This window comes from Oncorhynchus gorbuscha, linkage group LG10 (genome assembly GCF_021184085.1).
Source record: "Oncorhynchus gorbuscha isolate QuinsamMale2020 ecotype Even-year linkage group LG10, OgorEven_v1.0, whole genome shotgun sequence".
NCBI classification, from domain to species: Eukaryota; Metazoa; Chordata; class Actinopteri; order Salmoniformes; family Salmonidae; genus Oncorhynchus; species Oncorhynchus gorbuscha.
This window is the reverse complement of record NC_060182.1, coordinates 52,498,774-52,526,751: the sequence shown is the minus strand read 5'-3', so window position 1 is coordinate 52,526,751 and position 27,978 is coordinate 52,498,774. Positions and strand designations below refer to the sequence as shown.

The 27,978-nt window shown below is 42.6% G+C and overlaps 1 protein-coding gene across 1 annotated transcript in view; it reads left to right on the top strand.

Annotated features, from left to right (window-relative positions):
* babam2 (BRISC and BRCA1 A complex member 2) overlaps positions 1-27,978 on the top strand; it is a 194,566-nt gene that overhangs the window by 117,912 nt on the left and 48,676 nt on the right. Inside the window, exon 7 of the mRNA XM_046366379.1 lies at positions 20,973-21,082. Coding sequence (XP_046222335.1) covers positions 20,973-21,082 — 110 coding nt within the window. The remainder of the gene's footprint in view (positions 1-20,972; positions 21,083-27,978) is intronic.

Here is a 27,978-nt window from a genome sequence, read left to right as displayed (position 1 = left end):
TGAACAGGTTTGCTCGATTTGGGTAAAACCATTTTAGGTGAGTTTGTGGTGGTGTTCATATAATCTGTGGGGGATTTCAATTCCATGGGGGGTAAAAATGAGGGACGCTATCATGGGGATATATGATGCAGGAAATATTACTATAATGGGGGATTTATCAATAAATGGAGAGCAAACACAGGATAAGTTTCCAAACTAAATAAAAATAAACCTCCTGGAAAGGGGCTCTGAGCTGGAAACCCTGAGTAACGGTAGTTACAATCTAAGTCAGTCGAATGAACCTTCCCTTCACCTCATTTTGTTATAACATCTTTGATCTGACAGCCAGAATGCTGTCAGCAAACATGCCATACACCCATACAGTAGTTGGCATTTAGCTTAGCATTAGCTCATCATAATCAGTACAACCTTTCAAAAAGTATTTTACATATGTGTCTATTACAATCTATGCAAGAATCGTAATGCATGATTCGTCACCAGTACTTTTTTGTTCTTGTACTTTTTCTCCCCAATTGGTAGTTTGTCTTGTCCCATCGCTGCAACTCACCTCCGAAACACATCCCTTCCAAGACGCACTGTTTCTTGACACACTGCCTGCTTAACCCGAAAGCCAACTGGCGTCCAAAGTCAGCGTGCATGCGTCCGGCCCACCGCAGGAGTCGTTAGAGCACAATGGGACAAGGACATCTCGGCCAGCCAAACCTTCCCCTAACCGGGACGACGCTGGGGCAGTTGTGCGCCGCCTCATGGGTTTCCAGGTCGCGGCCGGCTGTGACACAGCCCGGGATCGCACCAGGGTTTGTAGTAGCCTTAGACCACTGTGCCACATTGAAAATTTGAATAAAACAGTAAATACTTTATGCTCCATAGATACATACATAAAAAAAAATTATTTTTACCTTTATTTAACGAGGCAAGTCAGTTAACCTTTCTAGCTCGACAACATTGCGCTGAAAAGGCAGTCCGCGAAATTCAAACATATTTTTTTGAAATGTGTAACTTTCACACATTAACAAGTCCAATACAGCAAATGAAAGATAAACATATTGTTAATCTACCCATCATGTCCGATTTCAAAAATGCTTTATAGCTAAACCACAACATATGATTATTTTAGGGCAGAGCCAAGTCGAAAAAACACACAGCCATTTTTCCAGCCAAAGATAGGAATCACAAAAATCAGAAATATAGATACAATTAATCACTAACCTTTGATGATCTTCATCAGATGACACTCATAGGACATTATGTTACACAATACATGTATGTTTTGTTCGATAATGTGCATATTTGTATCCAAAAATCTCAGTTTACATTGGTACCTTAAGTGCAGTAATGTTTTGATTCCAAAACATCAGATTTTGCAGAAATACTCACAATAAACATTGATAAAGGATAAACTTCTCCTTAATGCAACTGCTGTGTCAGATTTCAAAAAAACTTTGCGAAAAAGCATAATCTGAGAACAGCGCTCAGAGCCCAAAACAGCCAGAGGAATATCCGCCATTTTGGAATAAACAAAGTTAGAAACAACACCATAAATATTCACTTACCTTTGATGATCTTCATCAGAATGCACTCCCAGGAATCCCAGTTCGTCAATAAATGACTGATTTGTTCAATAAAGTTCCATCATTTATGTCCAAATAGCCACTTGTTGTTAGCGTGTTCAGCCTAGTAATCCATCTTCATGAGGCGCGAGCATTTCATCCAGACAAAAACTCGAAAGGTTCCGTTACAGTCCTTTAGAAACATGTCAAACGATGTATGGAATCAATCGTTAGGATGTTTTTAACATAAAACATCAATAATGTTCCAACCGGAAAATTCCTTTGTCAAAATCATTGGAACGAGAGGTTTTATACTCAGACATCATTCAAACAGTTTTAGACTTCAGAGTGTTGTCTATCCAATACTACTAATAGTATGCATATATTAGCATCTGGGACAGAGTAGGAGGCAGTTCACTCTGGGCACGCTATTCATCCAAAAGTGAAAATGCTGCCCCCTATCCCAAAAAGGTTAAGAACAAATTATTATTTTCAATGACGGCCTAGGAACAGTGGGTTAACTACCTGTTCAGGGGCAGAACGACAGATTTGTACCTTGTCAGCTCAGGGATTTGAACTTGCAACCTTTCGGTTAGTAGTCCAACACTCTAACCACTAGGCTACCCTGCCGCCCCACATACATACATACATACATACATACATACATACATACATACATACATACATACATACATACATACATACATACATACATACATACATACATACATACATACATACATACATACATACATACATACATACAAACAAACAAACAAACAAACAAACAAACAAACAAACAATGCAGGCGCTAGGTGGAAAAAGTTTGCAAGTTCTGTTCTGACTGGAGATGCGGAAATGTCTGCATACATGTCTCCATACTTGATCTTGGGAGACACTGGGAAAGTGCTTGGGCTCTCTCGTCGAAGAGAGAAGTTTGTCCAGCTCCGTAAAGCCTCATAGATAAATTGTCCACAACAGTGAAATAGTGTACTTCTATGTGAATTCATGAGGCGGAACACGCCTTAATTCATTACATTTACATTACATTTAAGTCATTTAGCAGACGCTCTTATCCAGAGCGACTTACAAATTGGTGCATTCACCTTATGACATCCAGTGGAACAGCCACTTTACAATAGTGCATCTACATATTTTAAGGGGGGTGAGAAGGATTACTTTATCCTATCCTAGGTATTCCTTAAAGAGGTGGGGTTTCAGGTGTCTCCGGAAGGTGGTGATTGACTCCGCTGTCCTGGCGTCGTGAGGGAGTTTGTTCCACCATTGGGGAGCCAGAGCAGCGAACAGTTTTGACTGGGCTGAGCGGGAACTGTACTTCCTCAGTGGTAGGGAGGCGAGCAGGCCAGAGGTGGATGAACGCAGTGCCCTTATTTGGGTGTAGGGCCTGATCAGAGCCTGGAGGTACTGAGGTGCCGTTCCCCTCACAGCTCCGTAGGCAAGCACCATGGTCTTGTAGCGGATGCGAGCTTCAACTGGAAGCCAGTGGAGAGAGCGGAGGAGCGGGGTGACGTGAGAGAACTTGGGAAGGTTGAACACCAGACGGGCTACGGCGTTCTGGATGAGTTGTAGGGGTTTAATGGCACAAACTGTTGTTAGAATTACTTTTTTAAACATACCCTATAGATAATTTGCAGGCAGTGTGCCTTGATTTCAGGGCAGCGCGGGTTAACTGTAATGATCAGATTTTGGAACAGTGAGTGCAATCTGACATCACGCACATAAAAATACTCACACTGGGGTGACCGTTAGAGATATTTGGAACTCACATGTGAAAAGTTTAATTAAAAATCTGCTGAAAAGTCTTGAGTCAATAAGTATAAAACCCCTTTGTTATGGCAAGACTAAATAAGTTCAGGAGTAAAAATGTGCTTGACAAGTTAAATAATAAGTTGCATCGTCTCACTCTGTGTGCAATAATAGTGTTTAACATGGTTTTTCAATGACTACCTCATCTCTGTACCACAAACATAGAATTATTTGTAAGGTCCCTCAGTCGAGCAGTGAATTTCAAACACAGATTCAACTACAGGAAGGTTTTCCAATAACTCGCAAAGAAGGGCACCAATTGGTAGATGAGTAAAAAAAAGAGTCCATTGAATATCCCTTTGAGCATTTTGAAGGTATTAATTACACTTTGGATTGTGTATCAATACACCCAGTCACTACAAAGATGCAGGCTCCCTTCCTAACTCAGTTGCCGGAGAGCAAGGAAACCGCTCAGGGATTTCACCATGAGGCCAGGCCAATGGTGACTTTAAAACAGTTTAATGGCTCTGGTAGGAGAAAACTGAGGCTGGATCAACAACATTTTAGTTACTCCACAATAAATGACAGAGTGCAAAGAAGGAAGCCTGTACAGAATAAAATATTTTCCAAACCATGCATCCTGTTTGCCATAAAGCACTAAAGTAAAACTGCAAAAAATGTTGCAAGAAATTCACTTTATGTCCTGAATACAAAACGTTATGTTTAGCGCAAATCCAACATCACTGAGTACCACTCTTCATATTTTCAAGCATGGTGATGGCTGCATCATGTTATGGGTATGCTTGTCATCGGCAAGGATTAGGGAGGTTTTTTTAGGATAAAATAAATCAAATCAAATCAAATTTGATTTGTCACATACACATAGTTAGCAGATGTTAATGCGAGTGTAGCGAAATGCTTGTGCTTCTAGTTCCGACAATGCAGAAATAACCAACAAGTAATCTAGCTAACAATTCCAAAACTACTACCTTATAGACACAAGTGTAAGGGGATAAAGAATATGTACATAAAGATATATGAATGAGTGATGGTACAGAGCGGCATAGGCAAGATACAGTAGATGGTATTGAGTACAGTATATACATATGAGATGAGTATGTAAACAAAGTGGCATAGTTAGTGGCTAGTGATACATGTATTACATAAAGATGCAGTAGATGATATAGAGTACAGTATATACGTATACATATGAGATGAATAATGTAGGGTACGTAAACATTATATTAGGTAGCATTGTTTAAAGTGGCTAGTGATATATTTGACATAATTTCCCATCAATTCCCATTATTAAAGTGGCTGGAGATGAGTCGGTGTGTTGGCAGCAGCCACTCAATGTTAGTGGTGGCTGTTTAACAGTCTGATAGCCTTGAGATAGAAGCTGTTTTTCAGTCTCTTGGTCCCAGTGTTGATGCACCTGTACTGACCTCGCCTTCTGGATGATAGCGGGGTGAACAGGCAGTGGCTCGGGTGGTTGTTGTCCTTGATGATCTTTATGGCCTTCCTGTGACATCGGGTGGTGTAGGTGTCCTGGAGGGCAGGTAGTTTGCCCCAGGTGATGCGTTGTGCAGACCTCACTACCCTCTGCAGAGTCTTACGGTTGTGGGCGGAGCAGTTGCTGTACCAGGCGGTGATACAGCCCGACAGGATGCTCTCGATTGTGCGTCTATAGAAGTTTGTGAGTGCTTTTGGTGACAAGCCATATTTCTTCAGTCTCCTGAGGTTGAAGAGGCGCTGCTGCGCCTTCTTCACGATGCTGTCTGTGTGGGTGGACCAATTCAGTTTGTCTGTGATTTGTACGCCGAGGAACTTAAAACTTACTACCCTCTCCACTACTGTTCCATCGATGTGGATAGGGGGGGTTCCCTCTGCTGTTTCCTGAAGTCCACGATCATCTCCTTAGTTTTGTTGGCGTTGAGTGTGAGGTTATTTTCCTGACACCACACTCCGAGGGCCCTCACCTCCTCCCTGTAGGCCGTCTCGTCGTTGTTGGTAATCAAGCCTACCACTGTTGTGTCGTCCACAAACTTGATGATTGAGTTGGAGGCGTGCGTGGCCACGCAGTCGTGGGTGAACAGGGAGTACAGGAGAGGGCTCAGAACGCACCCTTGTGGGGCCCCAGTGTTGAGGATCAGCGGGGTGGAGATGTTGTTGCCTACCCTCACCACCTGGGGGCGGCCCGTCAGGAAGTCCAGTACCCAGTTGCACAGAGCGGGGTTGAGACCCAGGGTCTCGAGCTTGATGACGAGCTTGGAGGGAGGGCACTATGGTGTTGAATGCCGAGCTGTAGTCGATGAACATCATTCTCGTATAGGTATTCCTCTTGTCCAGGTGGGTTAGGGCAGTGTGCAGTGTGGTTGAGATTGCATCGTCTGTGGACCTATTTGGGCGGTAAGCAAATTGGAGTGGGTCTAGGGTGTCAGGTATGGTGGAGGTGATATGGCCCTTGACTAGTCTCTCAAAGCACTTCATGATGACGGAAGTGAGTGCTACGGGGCGGTAGTCGTTTAGCTCAGTTACCTTAGCTTTCTTGGGAACAGGAACAATTGTGGCCCTCTTGAAGCATGTGGGAACAACATACTGGGATAAGTATTGATTGAATATGTCCGTAAACACACCAGCCAGCTGGTCTGCGCATGCTCTGAGGGCGCGGCTGGCGATGCCGTCTTGGCCTGCAGCCTTGCGAGGGTTGACACGTTTAAATGTTTTCCTCACGTCGGCTGCAGTGAAGGAGAGTCTGCATGTTTTGGTTGCGGGCCGTGTCCGTGGCACTGTATTGTCCTCAAAGCGGGCAAAAAAGTGATTTAGTCTGCCTGGGAGCAAGACATCCTTGTCCGTGACAGGGCTGGTTTTCTTTTTGTAATCCGTGATTGACTGTAGACCCTGCCACATACCTCTTGTATCTGAGCCGTTGAATTGAGATTCTACTTTGTCTCTATACTGACGCTTAGCTTGTTTGATTGCCTTGCGGAGGGAATAGCTACACTGTTTGTATTCGGTCATGTTTCCGGTCACCTTGCCCTGATTAAAAGCAGTGGTTCGCGCTTTCAGTTTCACGCGAATGCTGCCATCAATCCACGGTTTCTGGTTTGGGAATGTTTTAATCGTTGTTATGGGAACGACATCTTCAACGCACGTTCTAATGAACTCGCTCACCGAATCAGCGTATTCGTCAATATTGTTGTTTGATGCAATACGAAACATATCCCAGTCCACGTGATGGAAGCAGTCTTGGAGTGTGGAATCAGCTTGGTCGGACCAGCGTTGAACAGACCTCAACGCGGGAGCTTATTGTTTTAGTTTCTGTCTGTAGGCAGGGATCAACAAAATGGAGTCGTGGTCAGCTTTTCCAAAAGGAGAGCAGGGCAGGGCCTTATATGCGTCGCGGAAGTTAGAATGGCAATGGTCCAAGGTTTTTCCAGCCCTGGTTGCGCAATCGATATGCTGATACAATTTAGGGAGTCTTGTATTCAGATTAGCCTTGTTAAAATCCCCAGCTACAATGAATGCAGCATCAGGATATATGGATTCCAGTTTGCAAAGAGTCAAATAAAGTTTGTTCAGAGCCATCGATGTGTCTGCTTGGGGGGGAATATATATGGCTGTGATTATAATCGAAGAGAATTCCATTGGTAGATAATGCGGTCGACATTTGATTGTGAGGAATTCTAAATCAGCTGAACAGAAGGACTTGAGTTCCTGTATGTTGTTGTGGCCACACCACGTCTCGTTAACCATGAAGCATACGCCCCCGCCCCTCTTCTTACCAGAAAGAGGTTTGTTTCTGTCGGCGCGATGCGTTGAGAAACCAGCTGGCTGCACCGACTCCGATAGCGTCTCTCCAGTGAGCCATGTTTCCGTGAAGCAAAGAACGTTACAATCTCTGATGTCCCTCTGGAATGCTACCCTTGCTCGGATTTCATCAACCTTGTTGTCAAGAGACTGGACATTGGCGAGAAGAATGCTCGGGAGTGGTGCACGATGTGCCCGTCTCCGGAGTCTGACCAGAAGACCGCTTCGTTTCCCCCTTTTACGAAGTAGTTTTTTTGGGTCGCCGGCTGGGATCCATTCCGTTGTCCTGGGTGAAAGGCAGAACACAGGATCCGCTTCGCGAAAGTCATATTCTTGGTTGTACTGATAAATAAACGGAATAGAGCTAAGCATTGGCAAAATCCGAGAGGAAAACCTGGTTCAGTCTACTTTCCAACAGACACTGTGAGACAAATTCACCTTTCAGCAGGACAATAACCTAAAACACAAGGCCAAATATACACAAGACGACGACATGGAATGTTTTTGAGTAGCCTAGTTATAATTTTGATAACTAAATCAGCTTAAATCTATGCCAAGACTTCAAAATGTATGTCTATCAAATAACCAACTTGACAGAGCTTGAATATTTAAAAAAGAAATGTGCACTGTGATGTATGTCGCGCTTCACTACATCACAGGAGTGCCATTTGAATGTAAACGTTTTATTTTTTGTGTGTTTTTTGGCAGAAATGCCTTCTGGAACATGTGAAATTAATGTACCTTAATAACAAACTTGTATGCCATCTGTAAATATTAATACAATTGTTAAATTACGAGCCTAGTTGGTTTAGCCATGGAAAAAGTGAGCAACCTTCCTGCCATCCATGATTGACTGAAATAATGAGTGGGCTGGACATGCCGGGAGATGAGTTCGGATTGGTCTGCCATGTAGTGCGGTTCTGTCTATAATATGAGCTGGTCAGTATGTTTTGATAATCCTTTCTAATGTGGCTTTTTTGAAAGATATCACGTAGTAGAACTGCATAACACCGGTTGAATATGGCCGGTGTCAGTAAACATTGGCAAAAAAAGCGTACTTAAATTGTTGCCAACATCCAGTGTGTGCTCCGAGAGCGAAACGCTCTGAATTTACGAACGGCCAATCTGACAAAGCTCCTGATGAACTGGATTCGATCTACATGTTTGGCTTGCAAACGTCTTTCTTGGCCTTTTTCTCTCTTTCTCCTATTCCTCTCTTTTTCTGACTTTCTCTTTCCCACAGCTCATTTTCACTGCCCTTCTCCCTCTCAGAGCTGACAATATCCCATCCTTAAAGGTATACTTCGGGACTTTAGTAATGAGGCCCTTTGTCTGCAGTACTTCCCCAGAGTCAGATGAACTTCTGGATACCATTTTTATGTCGTTGCATTAGTTTATTGGTAATTCAGTTATTGAGCTACGTGTTTATGCATGCATTTCTAGGTGTTCATGTGCGTACGCATGTGTGGTGTTCTTAGAGTTAGAACAAACCATATCACTCTCAGTGGTCACACAGTAGTCTTCGCGCTTGGTTTGCGATTCAACAAGCATCAAGATTTCATGGTCATTTTGACCATCCCAATGCTCCCGGGCCACAGACAGAAGACCGTGAAGATGGCTCCACTTACAGTGCAGTCGAACAGAAGAAGCCCCTCATCCCAATATTCACCCTAGTAACCCCCTCGCTCAAGCAATAGTAATGCAATGACAATCAAACAAGCCAGCAATAGCCATTTTTAATCTGACCAGCGTGTGAATTCGCCCTCTCCTCAGAGGTTAGCCTCTCGAGCTAGCGGCTTCTGTGAGCCAGTGCTAATTTCTGCTATTTAGACCTGATATTACATATCGATATGGCCCTTAAATATACACGGAGAGCTAACATTAATAATATGCATGTAATTTTCTTATGGCTCAAAGTGGAGGAGAGATTGACTTCATCACTAATTGTTTTTGAAAGAAGTATTGACATGCTGAATGCACCGAGGTGTCTGTTTCAACTACTAGCACACAGCTTGGGCACGCATGCATATCCCACAAGACATGCCACCAAAGGTCTCTTCACAATCACCAAGTCCAGAACAGACCATGGGAGGTGCACAGTACTACATAGATCCATGGCTACATGAAACTCTATTCCACATCAGGTAACTGATGCACGCAATAGAATCCGATTTTTTAAAACTGAGAAAAATACACCTTATGGAACAGTGGACACTGTGAAAAGACACTCACAGACAGACACAGGCTTAAACATACACATACAGTGGGGCAAAAAAAGTATATAGTCAGCCACCAATTGTGCAAGTTCTCCCACTTAAAAAGATGAGAGAGGCCTGTAATTTCATCATAGGTACACTTCAACTATGACAGACAAAATTAGATTTTTTTTCTCCAGAAAATCACATTGTAGGATTTTTAATGAATTTATTTGCACATTATGGTGGGAAATAACTATTTGGTCAATAACAAAAGTTTATCTCAATACTTTGTTATATACCCTTTGTTGGAAATGACAGAGGTCAAATGTTTTCTGTAAGTCTTCACAAGGTTTTCATACACTGTTGCTGGTATTTTGGCCCATTCCTCCATGCAGATCTCCTCTAGAGCAGTGATGTTTTGGGGCTGTTGCTGGGCAACACAGACTTTCAACTCCCTCCAAAGATTTTCTATGGGGTTGAGATCTGGAGACTGGCTAGGCCACTGCAGGACCTTGAAATGCTTCTTACGAAGCCACTGCTTCGTTGCCCGGGCAGTGTGTTTGGGATCTTTGTCATGCTGAAAGACCCAGCCACGTTTCATCTTCAATGCCCTTGCTGATGGAAGGAGGTTTTCACTCAAAATCGCACGATACGTCGCCCCATTCATTCTTTCCTTTACACGGATCAGTCGTCCTGGTCCCTTTGCAGAAAAACAGCCCCAAAGCATGATGTTTCCACCCCCATGCTTCACAGTAGGTATGGTGTTCTTTGGATGCAACTTAGCATTCTTTGTCCTCCAAACACGAAGAGTGAGTTTTTACCAAAAAGTTATATTTTGGTTTCATCTGACCATATGACATTCTCCCAATCTTCTTCTGGATCATCCAAATGTTCTCTAGCAAACTTCAGACGGGCCTGGACATGTACTGGCTTAAGCAGGGGGACACGTCTGGCACTGCAGGATTTGAGTCCCTGGCAGCGTAGTGTGTTACTGATGGTAGGCTTTGTTACTTTGGTCCCAGTTCTCTGCAGGTCATTCACTAGGTCCCCCCGTGTGGTTCTGGGATTTTTGCTCACCGTTCTTGTGATCATTTTGACCCCACGGGGTGAGATCTTGTGTGGAGCCCCAGATCGAGGGAGATTATCAGTGGTCTTGTATGTCTTCCATTTCCTAATAATTGCTCCCACAGTTGATTTCTTCAAACCAAGCTGCTTACCTATTGCAGATTCAGTCTTCCCAGCCTGGTGCAGGTCTACAATTTTGTTTCTGGTGTCCTTTGACAGCTCTTTGGTCTTGACCATAGTGGAGTTTGGAGTGTGACTGTTTAAGGTTGTGGACAGGTGTCTTTTATACTGATAACAAGTTCAAACAGGTGCCATTAATACAGGTAACGAGTGGAGGACAGAGGAGCCTCTTAAATAAGAAGTTACAGGTCTGTGAGAGCCAGAAATCTTCCTTGTTGTAGGTGACCAAATACTTATTTTCCACCATAATTTGCAAATAAATTCATAATAAATCCTACAATGTGATTTTCTGATTTTTTTTTTTCATTTTGTCTGTCATAGTTGAAGTGTACCTATGATGAAAATTACAGGCCTCTCTCGTCTTTTTAAGTGGGAGAACTTGCACAATTGGTGGATGACTAAATACTTTTTTGCCCCACTGTAATCAGAGACACACTCTACACACACGTACACATGGATTCTTGTGTTGTAGATATGTGCTGGTAGAGTAGTGGGCCTGAGAGAACACACTTAATGTGTTGTAAAAAGTGTTATGAGATGTCATGTAATATTTCAAATTGTATATAACTGCCTTAATGTTGCTGGACCCCAGGAAGAATTTTGACTGCCTTGGCAGCAGGGATCCTTAATAAATACAAAATAAAAACACTAGCTTTCTGCTTAGCAGCTTGAAAGAAAACACAAGGATGGTATATTGTTTTGCTCCAGGCTGGAACCATATCTCTTCAGTGGGAAGGTGCTAGTTTTATGGGTTCCTAAGCGATGTTGTCCAGAGGAGACTTTGGGTCTGTCTGATATGGTACACTAAGCCTGTTAGCCGGACTTCAAAGGCAAGCGACCAGAGGTGTAGTTTTATGTATTTTTTACATGTTAGTGCATCTTTAGCTTTTTATTTGTTTTGATTAGAAAATACTTCAAAATTCACTGAGTTAACATTAGCTGATGGAGATTATCTCATAAAACAAAACATATAAGATCTCCTTAGCCTTCGTTTACCACAGACCTTATTTTTGACGTTTATCCCCCAAAAACTTTTTTTTTTTTTTTTAAACATGAATTTCCCCATAGGCATTGGCCATCAAGCCATGGCGGACTTCGCCTCTATTAGTGCCTCCAAAAAGGCTCCATTACTGTTGCTCTCTATGACGTTGAGTCATTGTGTAAAATTAATCCCTTCTAATATTGAATAAATGAGTAAACTGTCTACTGTATCTGTTGCCTCAGTCATTCTCTCCTCTGCCTTATCCTATCATCATCCCCATCTTCTCTAGATTCTTCCTCAATGTTTACTTTTTCCCCATCATTGAAATGTGTCTCTTAAGTTCATATCTTAGTGTGTTTGCTAAACTCATCCCTGTGCTTCCATAGAATCTGACATTGGCTGGACTCCAAATCTGATATATCTTTGCCTTTTCTTATCCCATATAGTCTCAAACATTGTGTCCTAGTCTAACCTTGGTTTAAATCATCCACTTAGCTTGCCCATCCACTTATACTTGCAGTGTCCCCAGATTCTCTCTATTTTCTCCCCTTCACTGAACGTGGGAACATCACATTCCCCACCTGAAGGTGCATTGACTCTTGCTTTGGTGAATGACTAGGGGTGACTATCATCTACCCAGCTGTTTGTTGTGCTGAGAACAATTTAACCTGTGGTTATGACTCACCAACACGTGTGATGTTTTGGGTGGTGAAACTATGTGTATATTGTTGGGCCCAATTCGTCGACTGGACGATTATTTGGTTGTCCGGCTGTTGGTCGACCGAGATTGTTTTAGTCGAGCAATAACATATATATACTACCGTTCAAAAGTTTGGGGTCACTAAGAAATGTCCTTGTTATTGAAAGAAAAGCGATTATTTTTCTCCATTTAAAGTAACATCAAATTTATCAGAAATACAGTGTAGACATTAGTAATTTACAACATTAACATTGTAGCTGGAAATGGCTGGTTTTTAATGGAATATCTACATAGGTGTACAGAGGCCCATTATCAGCAACCATCACTCCTGTGTTCCAATGGCACATTGTGTTAGCTAATCCAAGTTTTTCAGTTTAAAAGGCTTAATTGATCATTAGAAAAAACTTTTGTAATTATGTAAGCACAGCTGAAAACTGTTGTCCTGATTAAAGAAGCAGTAAAACTGTCCTTCTTTAGACTATTTGAGTATCTGGAGCATCAGCATTTGTCAGCATTTGTGGGTTCGGTTACAGATCAAAATGGCCAGAAACCATTTCTCAGAACCAGAATAGACTGAAAAGTTTCAGAAGAAAGGAAGGCTACTCCATGCGAGAAATTGCCAAGAAACTGAAGATATTATACAACGCTGTGTACTATTCCCTTCACAGAACAGAGCAAACTGGCTCTAACCAGAAAAGAAGCGTGGAAGGCCCCGATGCGCAACTGAGCAAGAGGACATTAAGAGTGTCTAGTTTGAGAAACAGACGCCTCACAAGTCCTCAACTGGTAGCTTCATTAAATAGTACCCACAAAACAACAGTCTCAACGTCAACAGTGAAGAGGCGACCCTGGGATGCTGGCCTTCTCGGCAGAGTTCCTCTGTCCAGTGTCTGGTGTTCTTTTTCCCATCTTTAGCTTTTCTTTTTATTGGCCAGTCTGAGATATGGCATTATCTTTGCATTTCTGCCTAGAAGGCCAGCATGCCGGAGTCGCCTCTTCACCGTTGACGTTGAGATATATACTTATTTTCCACCATAAACTGCAAATTCATTCATTAAAAATCCTAAAATGTGATTGTCTGGATTTTTTTTCTCATTTTGTCTGTCATAGTTGAAGTGTACTTATGATGAAAATTACAGGCCTCGTCTTTTTAAGTGGGAGAACTTGCACAATTGGTGGCTGACTAAATACGTTTTTGCCCCACTGTGTGTGTGTGTATATATATGTGTATATATATATGTGTATATATGTGTATATATATATATATATGTGTGTGTGTGTATATCTATATATATGTGTGTGTGTATATATGTATATATATACATATACATAAACTTTTGACTGGTAATATATATATATATATATATATATATATATATATATATATATATATATATATATATATATATATATATATATATATATATATATATATTACCAGTCAAAAGTTTGGGCATACCTTCTCATTCCAAGGTTTTTCTTTATTTGTACAATTTTCTATATTGTAGAATAAAAGTAAAGACATCAAAACTATGAAATAACTCATATGGAATCATGTAGTAACCAAAGAATTGTTAAACAAATCAAAATGTTACATTTGACATTCTTCAAAGTAGCCACCATTTGCCTTGACGACAGCTTTGCACACTCTTGGCATTCGCTCAACCAGCTTCATGAGGTAGTCACCTGGAATGCATTTCAATTGACATGTGTGCCTTGTTAAAAGTACATTTTCCATTTTTCTTTTACATTACAGTCTTATTCTAAACAAAATGTAATCTTTTTTATCTCGTCAATCTACCCACAATACCCCATGACAAAGCGAAAACAGGTCTTTAGATTTTTTTGCAAATGTATTAAAAATACTCAACAGAAATACCTTATTTACATTAGTATTCAGACCCTTTGCTATGAGACTCGAAATTGCGCTTGGGTGCTTCCTATTTCCATTGATCATCCTTGACATGTTTCTACAACTTGATTGGAATCCACCTGTGCTAAATTAAATTGATTGGACATTATTTGGAAAGGCACACACATGTCTGTGTAAGGTCCCACAGTTGACAGTGCATGTCAGAGCGAAAACCAAGCCATGAGGTCGAAAGAATTATCCGAAACAGGATTGTGTCGAGGCACAGATCTGGGGAAAGGTACCAAAAAATGTCTTCAGCATTGAAGGTCCCGAAGAACACAGTGGCCTCCATCATTCTTAAATGGAAGAAGTTTGGAACCACCAAGACCCTTCCTAGAGCTGGCCGCCCGGCCAAACACAGCAATCGGGGGAGAAGGGCCTTGGTCAGGGAGGTGACCAAGAACCCGATTTTGGTCACTCTGACAGAGCTCCAGAGTTCCTCTGTGGAGATGGGAGAACCTTCCAGAAGGACAACCATCTCTGCAGCACTCCACCAATGAGGCCTTAATGGTAGAGTGGCCAGACAGAAGCCACTCCTCAGTAAAAGGCACATGACAGCACGCTTGGAGTTTGCCAAAAGTTACCTAAAGACTCCAAGACCATGAGAAACAAGATTCTCTGTTCCGATGAAACCAAGATTGAACTCTTTTGCGTGAATGCCAAGCGTTACGTCTGGAGAAAACCTGGCACCATCTCTACGGTGAAGCATCGTGGTGGCAACATCATGCCGTTGGGATGTTTTTCAGCAGCTGGAACTGGGAGACGACTCAGGATTGAGGGAAAGATGAAAAGTAGAGATCCTTGATGAAAACCTGCTTCAGAGCTGTCAGGACCTCAGACAGCGGTGAAGGTTCACCTTCCAACATGACAACGGTCTTAAGCACACAGCCAAGACAACACAGGAATGGCTTTGGGACAAGACTCTGAATGTCCTTGAGGTGGCCCAGCCATATCCCAGACTTGAACCAATTTGAACATCTCTGGAGAGACCTAAAAAATAGCTGTGCAGCAAAGCTCCCCATCTAATGGGAGAAACTCCCCAAATACTGGTGTGCCAAGCTTGTTGCGTTATACCCAAGAAGAATCAATGCTGTAAATGCTGCCAAAGGCACGTCAACAAAGTACTGGGTAAAGGGTCTGAATACTTATGTGAATGTTTTTTGCAAAAAAATGTTTTACTGTTTTTGCATTGTCATTATGTAGTATTGTGTGTAGATTGAGGAAAAAAATAGCAATTTCATCCATTTTAGAATAAGGCTGTAACGTAACAAAATGCGGAAAAAGTCCAGGGGTCTGAATTCATTCCAAATGCGCTGTATAAGGAAAAAATACACTTAACATTTTCGACTAATCGATTGGTCAAAAGAACAGTCGGGGACAGCCCTAGTGTATTGTGTTTTGAACCACTCCAGCGCTGGGAAAGATTTAAATGTTCACGATTCGACTAGAAAGATGCCTAACAACGCATATCATGGCTGGTGAGTCATTGTTGCCAAGGTCACACTTAGCAATGACACCCTCCGCCCATTATCGGCCTTGCGTATTGCCTTAGGCGCCCCCCTCGGCTCTCTACTCTGACGATTGCATTTAATCTAGTTTTGTATGTCCTTGGTAATTGCGTCAGATATGCCAGCAACACTAACACAGACATCTTTCCTGTTGACCTTTGCAGAAAGGTCCTGATTTTCCTGCCGACTTTTGTTCACAGAACTACTAATAACAGCGGGAACAGTGGATGTGCATTATGTATTCACTTACACACTACACAAAACCAACACCCATGAAAAAAGAATATTCATATTTTCTTGTCATTGTTGACCATGTCTTTTTATTCTTAGTGGACTTTGGAACAGCTTGGCATGAAACTGCCACAGTGTGGGTTCCCTTTGCTGCCACATCCAGCTCTGATGGGGCCTTACTTTGACACACGTTTTCTCTCTCTCTCTCTCACTCACTCACTCACTCACTCACTCACTCACTCACTCACTCACTCACACACACACACACACATGTCCATGGCAACAGGCTTGAGGTGTGTTTAGGTCGTGGTGTCCCTGGTATACTCTTAGCACCGGGGTGGGTCCAGCCAGAGTGTGTTTGTGTGTGCTCTGTAATCGCTTCCCTATTATATACATGACAGAGTGAAGCCATTACACACCGCACGCAATATGACGGCATGGTGCCGGCTGGTTAATGGTTGACCTTACCCGTCTCCGCCTTTTTACATGCATTCCAGCATTGTCTACTGGCAGGGTCAGAGAGAGAATGTGAGTAGGATCGTCTGTGTGTGTGTTTCTGTATCTGTGTGTGTGCACGGGCACATGCATTTGTGGCCCTAAGGTCCTTTGCTCAATTTGTGCATATGTATGCAGGTTTGAGAAGGCTTGGGGACATCTTACCATAGAGAGCATACTGCACTGGCCTCACAAAATCCTCCCCCCCCTTCTGTCACACAGTAACACTTAATTAGGAACAATCTCACATCCTCAACTCCCCTCCTAAGTCTGTCAGAACAGAACATTTAATGCGATGAGACGTGCATTGGCAACAGCCACCTTGACCCAATGATATACCCTTTTCCGCCTCTGGGCGTTGTGGCACAAAGCTTACATCAGGCCTATGAACCACAACACAGAACATGTCTCCATTCTGCATTGCTTGTTTGGACATCTTTTCAATCAGTTGAATGCTAGGTCTCTTGAATATGCATGGAATTATAACCTTACCTTTCTGATAAATTAAATTGGAAAGAAGACATATTAATTTAGTGTTTTTGTGCTATGCTGTACACGATGAAGCTATGATGGTGCACTTGTATCTTCCATCTTATTCACCCATTCTTGGAAAAACCCAGTGAAAAGCATGCAGAAAAATGTACTTATGAAACGATCTTCCAATATCCCCTCGCATGCTTCCTCTGAATGAGAAAATGTCATTTTGACATCAATGCAATGAAATAAAATGGAATGAAAATTGCTTTATAAGACACTGCTTTGCTATCTAATGGCACATTGACGTTATCAGCTCTCAGCAAAATGGACAACCCCATTGATAGTAGGCAATTTGTAAAGTGGACCCAGAAGTCTCATGCAACAGCGTAATTAGTTGTGGTTTCCTCATGAATGGATGATTTTTGATTCTCCGCTTCCGAAATCCAGTTCGGGATCAGAATTGGGCAATTTTGCTTGGTTAGTGTCCCTCATGCAAAGGAACCATTTAGCTCTAAGCCCCAATTGAAATGTCAGAGCTCCTCAAAATCTCCCAGACACCCACCTACATATTTTGCTGTGTTTCTTTTCAGCTCATTACCATTCTTGACTTTCCTCCAAGAATGTTGACTGGCAGGTTGCGTTGTGACGGTGAAACACTGTGTCCAGACAGATGGAAAGAAAATCTCAAAGCAAGCCCAGCAGCTGCCCTCATCCTTACGCAATAACCCCTGTGTCACTCAAGCTGCCCCATGACGGTGCCCATGACATTTGGAGACGGGCAAATAAGACGGACAATAGTCTTTACCTCCGTACTGCCCTTGTCGAGAGCATTGTCTGTTTAGTGTGTGTGTACGTGTTGTGACTTTGGCCGGACATGGTCTGGCGTAAGGACAGCTGTCACATCTCCAACCTGTCACATGTCACAGAGAGGAGTTGCTACAGGGCATCAACAGACAGAGGGAAGGAGCGAGAGGAAGAAAAGAGAGGGAGAGAGAGAAAGATGGATGAGAGGAGGGAGCAAGGCTAACAGTGGAGTAGTGGCCACGTGAAGGCTTGACTTCAAGCAGCCCCCCCCCCCCCCACACACACACACACACATTCATACACCCTTCACCCTCTCTCTCAACCCCAGTCTTTGGGGCTGACTCACATACTCCCGGGTGTGCAATAAGTATCTGTCCCCGTCCACCCACCTCCTTAAGGACTCCCTCCCTGACTCGCAGTCCTTCAACCGGGGTCATTTTATAGACTCATTACTCCCCATGGAGAGGTTCTTCATTAGGCCCTGTCTATGGCCTGTGGAGAGAAGAAAGGTTTTTAAAATTGTTAGTTTTTCTGCTCTGTACTTAAGCAGGCAGCACTTGGCCCGAAGTGTATTGCTGTAGAAAGCATACAATCTGTGTATAAACGCATAGAGGCATTTTGTTTTTTGGGGAGCACTTTGTGACTCTTGTTTTCATTTATGGGGATTCACATTGCAGTCGGCATTAAAAGCTCCCATTCTCCAAGATATTTATTACATAAATGTGTATTTTTCTACAAATGTATTGTTGATTAAAAAAAATATATATGTTTACAACAAATATATCACTTACCTTCTAGTTATAAAAATTATAGCTTCAAATGTGTAGGTGGTTCAGTTCTGTTCTCAGTGTTAACACCACTGCTATCACTCCCTCAGTCATACAAATCCTTTTCCTCTTCTTGATTCATTTACATTACCCGATCTTAAGTTCTTAGTTCGGTAAGTCAAAGCCCAGAGATAGCCTCCCAAACTAAGGCCAAATGTAGTATTCTACCTCGGAGGTCACACCCAGACTTTGACATCTGCACTGCCGTTTGTGAGGCTGTAAACTTTCCCACCAATCATCTTCAGGTGGATGTAGTTGGGCCATTTGTAAGGTCATGTAGGCTGAAATTGTGAGTTTACCCCTCTGTCACTCAGCAACTCATGATTGGAGATGTCCCTGGAACACCTCATTAGAGTATGTCATGAATGTGTTCTGAAGTTCTGTATGCATATTACAAGTCAGGATTTTGGCCCCATACGGAAGAGGACATTTATGCAACCAAAACTGCAGGGAGGCGTGGATGCACAGAGGGATTGTACCCATGCAGACACGTGTATATGAGCATATTGCAGCAGACTAATAGTGGTTGATAGCTGTAAAAGAAAACAAGAGTTCGGGGTCTTCCATCGTTTTGTTGTTTCCGTGATGTCGTATGTCTTTTGACAGCTGCTTGTCGTTTTTTGGGACGAGACGAAGTGAATCATCTCCAAACACTGTCCTTTGACTGTTCGTCTGAGACGAAAGCCTCTCAAGGACCGCGACGCAATGCTACGCATGCTGAAGAACCTGATGTTCTTTCCCACCCCAACTCTCACCTTCTGTACATTCCTTCTCTCTCTACAAGCGTTGCTTTCAAATAAGTATCTGTTTGGTCACCTCGCTGACGACAGACGAGGCCTGAATTTGACAGTGAAAACTGGGGGAAATGACTATGCCTTATACCTTCCCCCCTCATCTTATTCCTCCTCCTCCCCCCTCACCTTTCGAGAGGGAGCGTAGTTGCTTACTGGCGCATACATCCACTGTATTGATGCAAGCTGATTCAATCAGGCAACTCCTTTGAATGTCAGACACAATTTTCTTTTACTCCCCCTTTCTTTCTCCCTCTATGTTATTGGCTGTGACAAGAGGGACAGGATGACACATGAGGCAGCCATCGTCATTGTTGTGGCTGTTGGTATATACTCACACACACACACACACCAATATCATTTGGGAAGAAGTGTTATATGTTGTGTGTTGTGCAGGGCTAGATGAAAGAGAACTTTCTCCTTGCCTACAGAGGCCCTTGACATTTCTATTCATATTGTTTCTGAAATACAAAGTCCGGTACGGCAAAGTCCCAAAACTGAGCCACCGAGACTAATTCAGATGGGTCATTTTGAGCCCCCCCCTCTTGAACCAGTGGTATGGAAAACCCAACATCCATGGGCAGTGTGGTGGCCATCCTCATTCAGGACCAGAGAGGGAGTGGTACCCAACTCCCTCAAGCCTCATTTGTAATGCTTTTAATTCAAACTCAACCGCAATAGCAATTAGGTTGTACAAAATACAATTAACTGCTTTGACTCTGAGAGAAACTGCCCAATGAGGGAGTGCAAACAGCCGCCTTTGGCTCATTCAACCATTTCACATCTATCGAAGAAAAGGCAACTTCTCTTTGACAGACCTCATTGTGCCTGCTTTGGTTACGTGGTTGGCCGCGTTGAAACGCATGGCTAAGGAAACTGGTAGCGCCGCGCCTCAACACATACCGTATGGTGGTGAGGGAGATTCCCTTGCCGGGAAGGGCAGCGATTAGCACAAATGGATGAGTTCAAACCGACTGTAAGACATTTGATTAACTCCCCAGCCCTCGTTCGCTTAGCGCAAACCGTGTGTGCCGCTTAATGTCGGATCCTGCTAATGATGATCCATAATGGTAGGGGGGCTAGCTCTAGGAAAAATTATATAGAAAGGGAACGAAGGGAGGAAATCAAAACCTTGAAGAGATGGATCGGCATGATTGGCTCATCTAGAGCGGCTTCGGGTGGCTTCTCTCTCTCTCTCTCTCTCTCTCTCTCTCTCTCTCTCTCTCTCTCTTACTCTCACATGATTTGATTGGTACTTCCCGTCATCAGCACCACTACTCGGCTGCAGCTGTCGAAGTCAGCGCGGCGTGAAACTAATCAGATGTATCATCTGGTCTCTTATCCCTTTCTTTCTTCTTCTTCTCGTTCTCTCTATCTTTCTCTCTTGCCCTTTCTTTCTTGCCCTCTCTCTCTCTTTGTGTGTCCATCTCAAACACATACACTCAGATGTACTTAAATCAGGCTTGGACTGGGAAATGACCCTAAGCAGGCTAAACTGGACTTGTTAGGGTTGAGTTTGACTCAACACTGAAGTACAGCTCACCTGTGTTTTTTTTAAATCTAAATATTCTACAGTATGGGGAAGATTTTCATTGATTTAATTAATTCACTAAAACCGGTCATGGAGAAGTGAAATGATACTTATTGGTGAGCACTAACTCCCCCTCTCCCTCAGGACACAACGTTGGACCCTGGGGAAGACGTGGCTCTTCTCTCCGTCAGCTTTGAAGACGCAGAGGCCACCCAAGTGTTCCCTAAACTCTACCTGTCCCCCAGCATTGAACAGTAAGTGTATGAATCAGTTAATATGGTCATTGGTGCTGTATGGTTTAGACTTTCAGAATAGTGAATAAATGCATGCTGAGGGAAAATGGAACCACTGGCCTTCTACGCCTTCAGAGAAGGGTTTAGGGATTTATAAAATAATGATTATGATAATAATGATGATAATAGTATTATTTTCAATGATATTCTGATTTAATCTATTCAGTTTTTGTTGGAAAGGGTTAACACTGAAGACAAATATTATCCCATCAGGATTTTTCTTTGCTGGTCTCTGGGGAGTTAAGTCAGCCATTGGCTAGGCCGTCAGATGTTAGATAAAGGCATCTGCCATTCAACTGTATTAGGGAGTGACAGTGGAATCAACCAATTACAATTTGACTTAATGGGTGGGACCGTTTTTACAAAAACTCATGGCCAACAGACAATAGCGAGCAGGAGTTTTTCCAAGGTCTAGCTAGCTAGCTTTTGTTGTCGGCTAGTTTGCAGCAGGTGTTACCAAAGAGGATGTTGTTGTTGATTTGTTAGCGTCTCCCTTTTCAATAATAACTTTCAACCAGAAGTTAAGTTTCAATGAGCATCATCTGGTGAGTGGAACTGTATTTTTCATTGCAGCGCGCTTGCTGCTGTTAGCCATCTCTTTGAAAACCATGTTGTGTGAAACATGTTGCATTTAAAGTGGAACTTACAAAATTTGAGTAATATTAAATCTTATTAAAATCATTTCACATACACCTCCAGGAATATATATATATTTTTTAAAGGAAACAAGCGACCAGATATGGTCATTTTCACGTTTTCATAAATTCTTAGGGAATTATGTATACTTAGGGATTTGTGAAAATTCTATAGCAATATATAGTGGGAAAGCGTCTGTGCATTTGGACAATTAATAGAGACTGCAGTAAATAAAACCTAATACAAATATCTGTCTTATCCAGGACCGGAGTCAACACAGACCGGTGCACTATAGCCAATCAGAGATACAGTAGGCTTTATGAAAACAAGCCATTTGCCACAGAGGCCTGCCATCATTCACTTTGAACTGGACTGTGTGTTTACATGCAGTAGTAACAGTGTGACTTTAGAGCATTAGAACGCATTCGCCAAAAGCCACAAAATACACCTGAATGGTTTTCTACAAATATGTGAATACCACAGGAGTCCTTTTACATTTGGAAACTTCACATTCCTATTGATCAAACAACCATGAAAAGGTAGGCTCTCTCTTCCTCAGTTATGCACATCAACAAGATCAACAACTAATACTTGCCAGAGCAAGATGAGCTAAAATCTAACAAAGGAACATTAGATAAACCCTCAAACTTTTCACCTAGTTGGCCGTCAAAATTGCACTGTTAAACGATGAGGAATAGTTGCCTCCTCATCCTTCTGCAGTTGGCCTGCCAATGCATGTGTGTCCCAACCAAGCACCCAGGCTAACTGCTAAAGTTGTCTAGCTTGCTAGCTAGCTACTTCCAGACACAAATGAGATAAGTCTGACAATGTTACTCGCCGTAGCAAGGCTGGTTAGGCTGTTTACATGTTATCTAGAGCAGGCCTGGGCAATTCCAGTCCTCAGGGGCCTGATTGGTGTCACACTTTTTCCCCATCTCTAGCAAACACAGCTGATTTTAAACTAATTGCATTCTAAACTGAAGATCATGATTAGTTGATTATTGGAGTCAGGTGTGTTAGCTGGGGCAAACGTGTGACACCAATCAGGCCCCTGAGGACTGGAGTTGCCCAGGCCTGATCTAGAGTGTTCTTTACCAACTATTACTTCTTTGTCTACATTTACTGTCACCGGTCGTATTCAGCGGGTGTCACACATTCATCAATTCATTCATCAATTGTTCTGTACACTCAGACAAGAGTGCTCTGAATTCTGAGTAGATAGCCAGAATGAATTTGCGAATGCAAGAGAGATGCTAACAGGACAACAGTCATTCAAGTTCTTGCTAGCTTACCAAATGACACCTGCATCTCTAGATATGTATAGCCACCGAAAAATGATATGAGTGGAAAAAGTCAGTCACTCACACACTCCTCCAATTGCATGACATGACATCCTCCTAGCAGCTAGCTAGTTAGCTATCTAGCTAATATTAGGCTCTGTTTTTAGCTTGCTACATAAATATATATGCTAGCCTATTAGCCACGTTATGACTTACTTGTGATCATTGCCCTTGCTAGTTTAATTATATTGACGTTCCCAGACTTAGGTACATTTTGTCCATTTTTGTCCAGAATATTGAGTAATTGAAATTGAAACCGTGCATCCCAAATGGAGGCAGCAAACAATGTACAAGGTCAGCTGTGATTTATAACCTGATAGCAACCAATTTACAACCTGATAGGACTACCTAGAAATGTATTGGTGAATTATATGAATCATGCTTTGACCTGCATCCATCTATTCTGCCAACAATGGTTTAGTGTACGTCATGGAACATTGAGTCAAATAGAACCTATTTTTTTAAACCTCTTATAAAGTTGGCTTTGTGGCATGAACTGGGAAATGGATATTTTTGACTGATATGATTGTCAGTTTGTTTCATATCTCCAAAGTAGTTCAAATGCTGTCAGTTCCACTTTGAAATGTAGGTCACAGGTTACTTTGTTTGCTAAACATGAAATATTTTTTTGCAAAGGGAAGTAATAGATGTACATTTAGATTGGGAAATGCTTAGTGGTTGTGGTTTTGCATTCTTATGATTGGGACCTACTGGCTTATTATGGACAGCTTATCCTTTAACACCATGCTGTGTGTGACTGCTGTCTTTCCATTGGCCCTATGCAGTGTTGTTGTGGTGCCTGGAGAAGTTGGTATATTCAAATTTTGCCAACATTTTCCCAAATGGCTTGCCCAGGGAAGAAAAGGCAAACTGTGTGAGAAATTATATTTTCGTATCTTTCTTCGGGAGTTTTCCTATAGATTTTTCAGATTTTCACTTTCAAAATAACACTTTTTTTTTAATCCATTAAAAAAAATTGTGGTGTAGACATGGATCCACCCAGGCCGATCAATGTCTACACCCCTGATGCAAATGAGGCATGAGGACAATTGCACATAACAAATAGTCTACTAACCAAAACTAAGGACAAAATGTTTTTAATACCTGGTTTGCATACCCATTGTTACCTAGGTTAGCATTTACTGGTAGATGTCACCAGTTGAAACGTCTTTCCAACCCTACCGGCTACCGATGTCATTCATCTGTGAGCTGCTCCATGCCAGAACCAGTTGAGAGCTGTACGCTCTTGCTGCCTGCAGATGATATTCCGCAGAAACTAGGCTGTGTGCAGCGAGCATGTTTCATGTGCTTTGTGATTGTGTAGGCTATTCTGTGCATGATTTCTCTATTGTACTACATAATTGATCAATCATATACCTCCACTATTCTACTTTGATGCGCATCAGTAAGGATTAAGAAGGGAGTGTACACAATTCCCACTGAAATTAAAGGGGTTCATCGGTTTATTCCTGTGTAGCCTCCACTACACCACTGGCCCTTTTGTGTTTTACAGAAAGTGCACTCTCCTACATGAGTACGCTGGTATTACAGTCATTTCAGAATCACGAACCTGTCACACACTGAAGACCTATAGGTGCCCCACTGTACTAACCTGTCATACACTGAAGGCCTATAGGTTCACCACTGTACTAACCTGTCACACTGAAGACCTATAGGTTCACCACTGTACTAACCTGTCACACTGAAGACCTATAGGTTCACCACTGTACTAACCTGTCACACACTGAAGACCTATAGGTTCACCACTGTACTAACCTGTCACACTGAAGACCTATAGGTTCACCACTGTACTAACCTGTCACACACTGAAGACCTATAGGTTCACCACTGTACTAACCTGTCACACTGAAGACCTATAGGTTCACCACTACTAACCTGTAACCTGTCACACACTGAAGACCTATAGGTTCACCACTGTACTAACCTGTCACACTGAAGACCTATAGGTTCACCACTGTACTAACCTGTCACACTGAAGACCTATAGGTTCACCACTGTACTAACCTGTCACACACTGAAGACCTATAGGTTCACCACTGTACTAACCTGTCACACTGAAGACCTATAGGTTCACCACTGTACTAACCTGTCACACTGAAGACCTATAGGTTCACCACTGTACTAACCTGTCACACGGAAGACCTATAGGTTCACCACTGTCACACACTGAAGACCTATAGATTCACCACTGTACTAACCTGTCACACTGAAGGCCTATAGGTTCACCACTGTCACACACTGAAGGCCTATAGGTTCACCACTGTACTAACCTGTCACACTGAAGACCTATAGGTTCACCACTGTACTAACCTGTCACACACTGAAGACCTAGAGTCACACACTGAAGACCTATAGGTTCACCACTGTCACATACTGGAGGTCTATAGGTTCACCACTGTACTAACCTGTCACACTGAAAGCCTATAGGTTCACCACTGTCACACACTGAAGGCCTATAGGTTCACCACTGTACTAACCTGTCACACTGAAGACCTATAGGTTCAACACTGTACTAACCTGTCACACACTGAAGACCTAGAGTCACACACTGAAGACCTATAGGTTCACCACTGTCACATACTGGAGGTCTATAGGTTCACCACTGTACTAACCTGTCACACACTGAAGACCTATGGAATCGTTGCCAAAGGTGATTCTAACATGTATTGACTCAGGGGTAATTAATAAGGGATATTCAAAGTCTGCTTCTTTTTTTTTTACCCATCTACCAATAGGTGGCCTTCTTTGAGGCAAATTTAAACCATCTTAAATTCAGGCTGTAACACACCAAAATGTGGAAAAAGTCAAGAGATGTGAATTATTTCTGTATATATAAAACATAGTAAAATAGCATTTTTGACTGCCCTGGGCCTTTAAGAGCAAGCCAATGTGACAGTGGCAAGCAACAACTCCTTATAAGTAGGACGAAACCTTGAAGAGAACCAGGCTCTAGAGGAGCCCTTTCTCCTGGCTGGAGAAAGATGTTCCGATTTGCATTTCTGACCATTACTGCCAGACAGTTGGCCCCATATCTCCTCAAAAACTTGACTATATGAGACAGACTTGTAGGATGCAGATGGAGAGCATGTAAGGCGTAAGAAGATGATAAACAAAAATGCATTGTGAAAACCGCAGCGCATGATGTCATCAATGTATAATTCGACACGCCAGTGTCTGGACTCGTGTTCCTTTAAAAAGAAAAAGAAGAACAAAAGAGATAGATGACACATAGTCAGTGTCTGGGGCTGAGAGTGACTGCGTCTGTGGGCGCGTGTGTGTGGGCGTGTGTGTGTGTGTGTGGGCGTGTGGGCGTGTGGGTGTGTGTGTGTGTGTGTGTGTGTGTGTGTGTGTGTGTGTGTGTGTGTGTGTGTGTGTGTGTGTGTGTGTGTGTGTGTGTGTGTGTGTGTGTGTGTGTGTGTGTGTGTGTGTGTGTGTGTGTGTGTGTGTACTGTACATGAGTTTGTGTGTGTGTGCATGTGTGTGTCAGGGCAGAGTGTCAGGTATGTAAACATCCCCTCTCTTGACCCCATGCCCCCCTCTAGCCGGCCTGGTCTGGCCGTTCGTGCTTGGAATAATCTCTGGAGATGTTTATTTAAGAGCGCACTCCCTGTCATACCAGGTTAAGGGGCCTCTGCGCCCTCTATCTCTGTCTCTTTTCATCCCTCCTCTCCCTTGACTTTTCTCACTCTCTCGGTCTACACCCCAGCACTCTTTGTCTCACTTGTTTGTTTTTTTACTTCTCCTCACACTGTTTCTCCTGTCCTCCATTTTCTCTCTTTTCCTTTCTTCTCTCATTATCTCTAGCTGTCTCTTTCTCTCACTGTCTCCCTGTTGGTCATCTATTCTCTCTAGCTCTTTCTCCTTTCCTCCATCTTTCGTTCCCCTTCTGTCTCTAGCTCTGTTTCACTCTCTGTCTCGCGCTGGCGCTCTGTCTTGTGCTCGCGCTCTGTCTCGCAAACAATGTGTGATTGTGTGTGAGAGTTAGGCTACTTGAAGGGGATTATTGGGTAGTTAGGTTCATCGGGCTGACCCCCAGTCTTAACTTGACGTTATTGAAGGATCATGAGGTTTTGGCAATGTGAAGATAATAATTCCAGAGGATGGTACCTCGGTATCTGATAGAGAATTGACTATGTGAGGTGCGGCATTGGGGAGGGGTGAAGGTTATCGCAGTGCCTTGTTTTATGTAGTTGGATTTCAGAATTAACCTGGAAGAATCCATTGAAGGGTTTAGGTAAACTGTCTGGGAGCCATGAGTATTTGTAGATGAAAGTGTATAATTGGCATATATTAATGTCGTAAATAGACAAGATATTGCGTTTCTTAAACAAAGGTGCGGATAGAGCCAGGTAATTAGAGAAGGTTAGTCTTGCACATTTAGTTTGTATGATGAGTAATTTGTGTAGGTAGGAGGCATATATACTGGGCCAGACAATATTACAGTAAATGAGAGATGAGCAAATTAAGCTATATTATAGACTTAGGAAACAAGCCTGATGAACCAAACCACTAATCTTTCTGATGATACCAACAGATTTCATCACTTTGCTACAGACAAATTTCATATGAGGGTAACTTTTCATCAATTAAAACTCAGAGCAATCTAATGGATGTGACTTGTTCCATTTCATTCCCACCAATTGAGACTTCTTATTCTGACTAGTGAATACAAAAAGTTGATTTTTTGTTTTTTTAACACTTAAAGATGTTTTGTTTATGAGTTAGTCCCCTGCACTCTCCACACTACATTGTAGTACTCTCTGACAGTGCTATAGACCACCGGGGTCGGGGTCATTCGTCAACTAAATTTCCATTCCCATCAATTCAGAAAGTGAATTGCGATTGCAGTAACAGATTTGA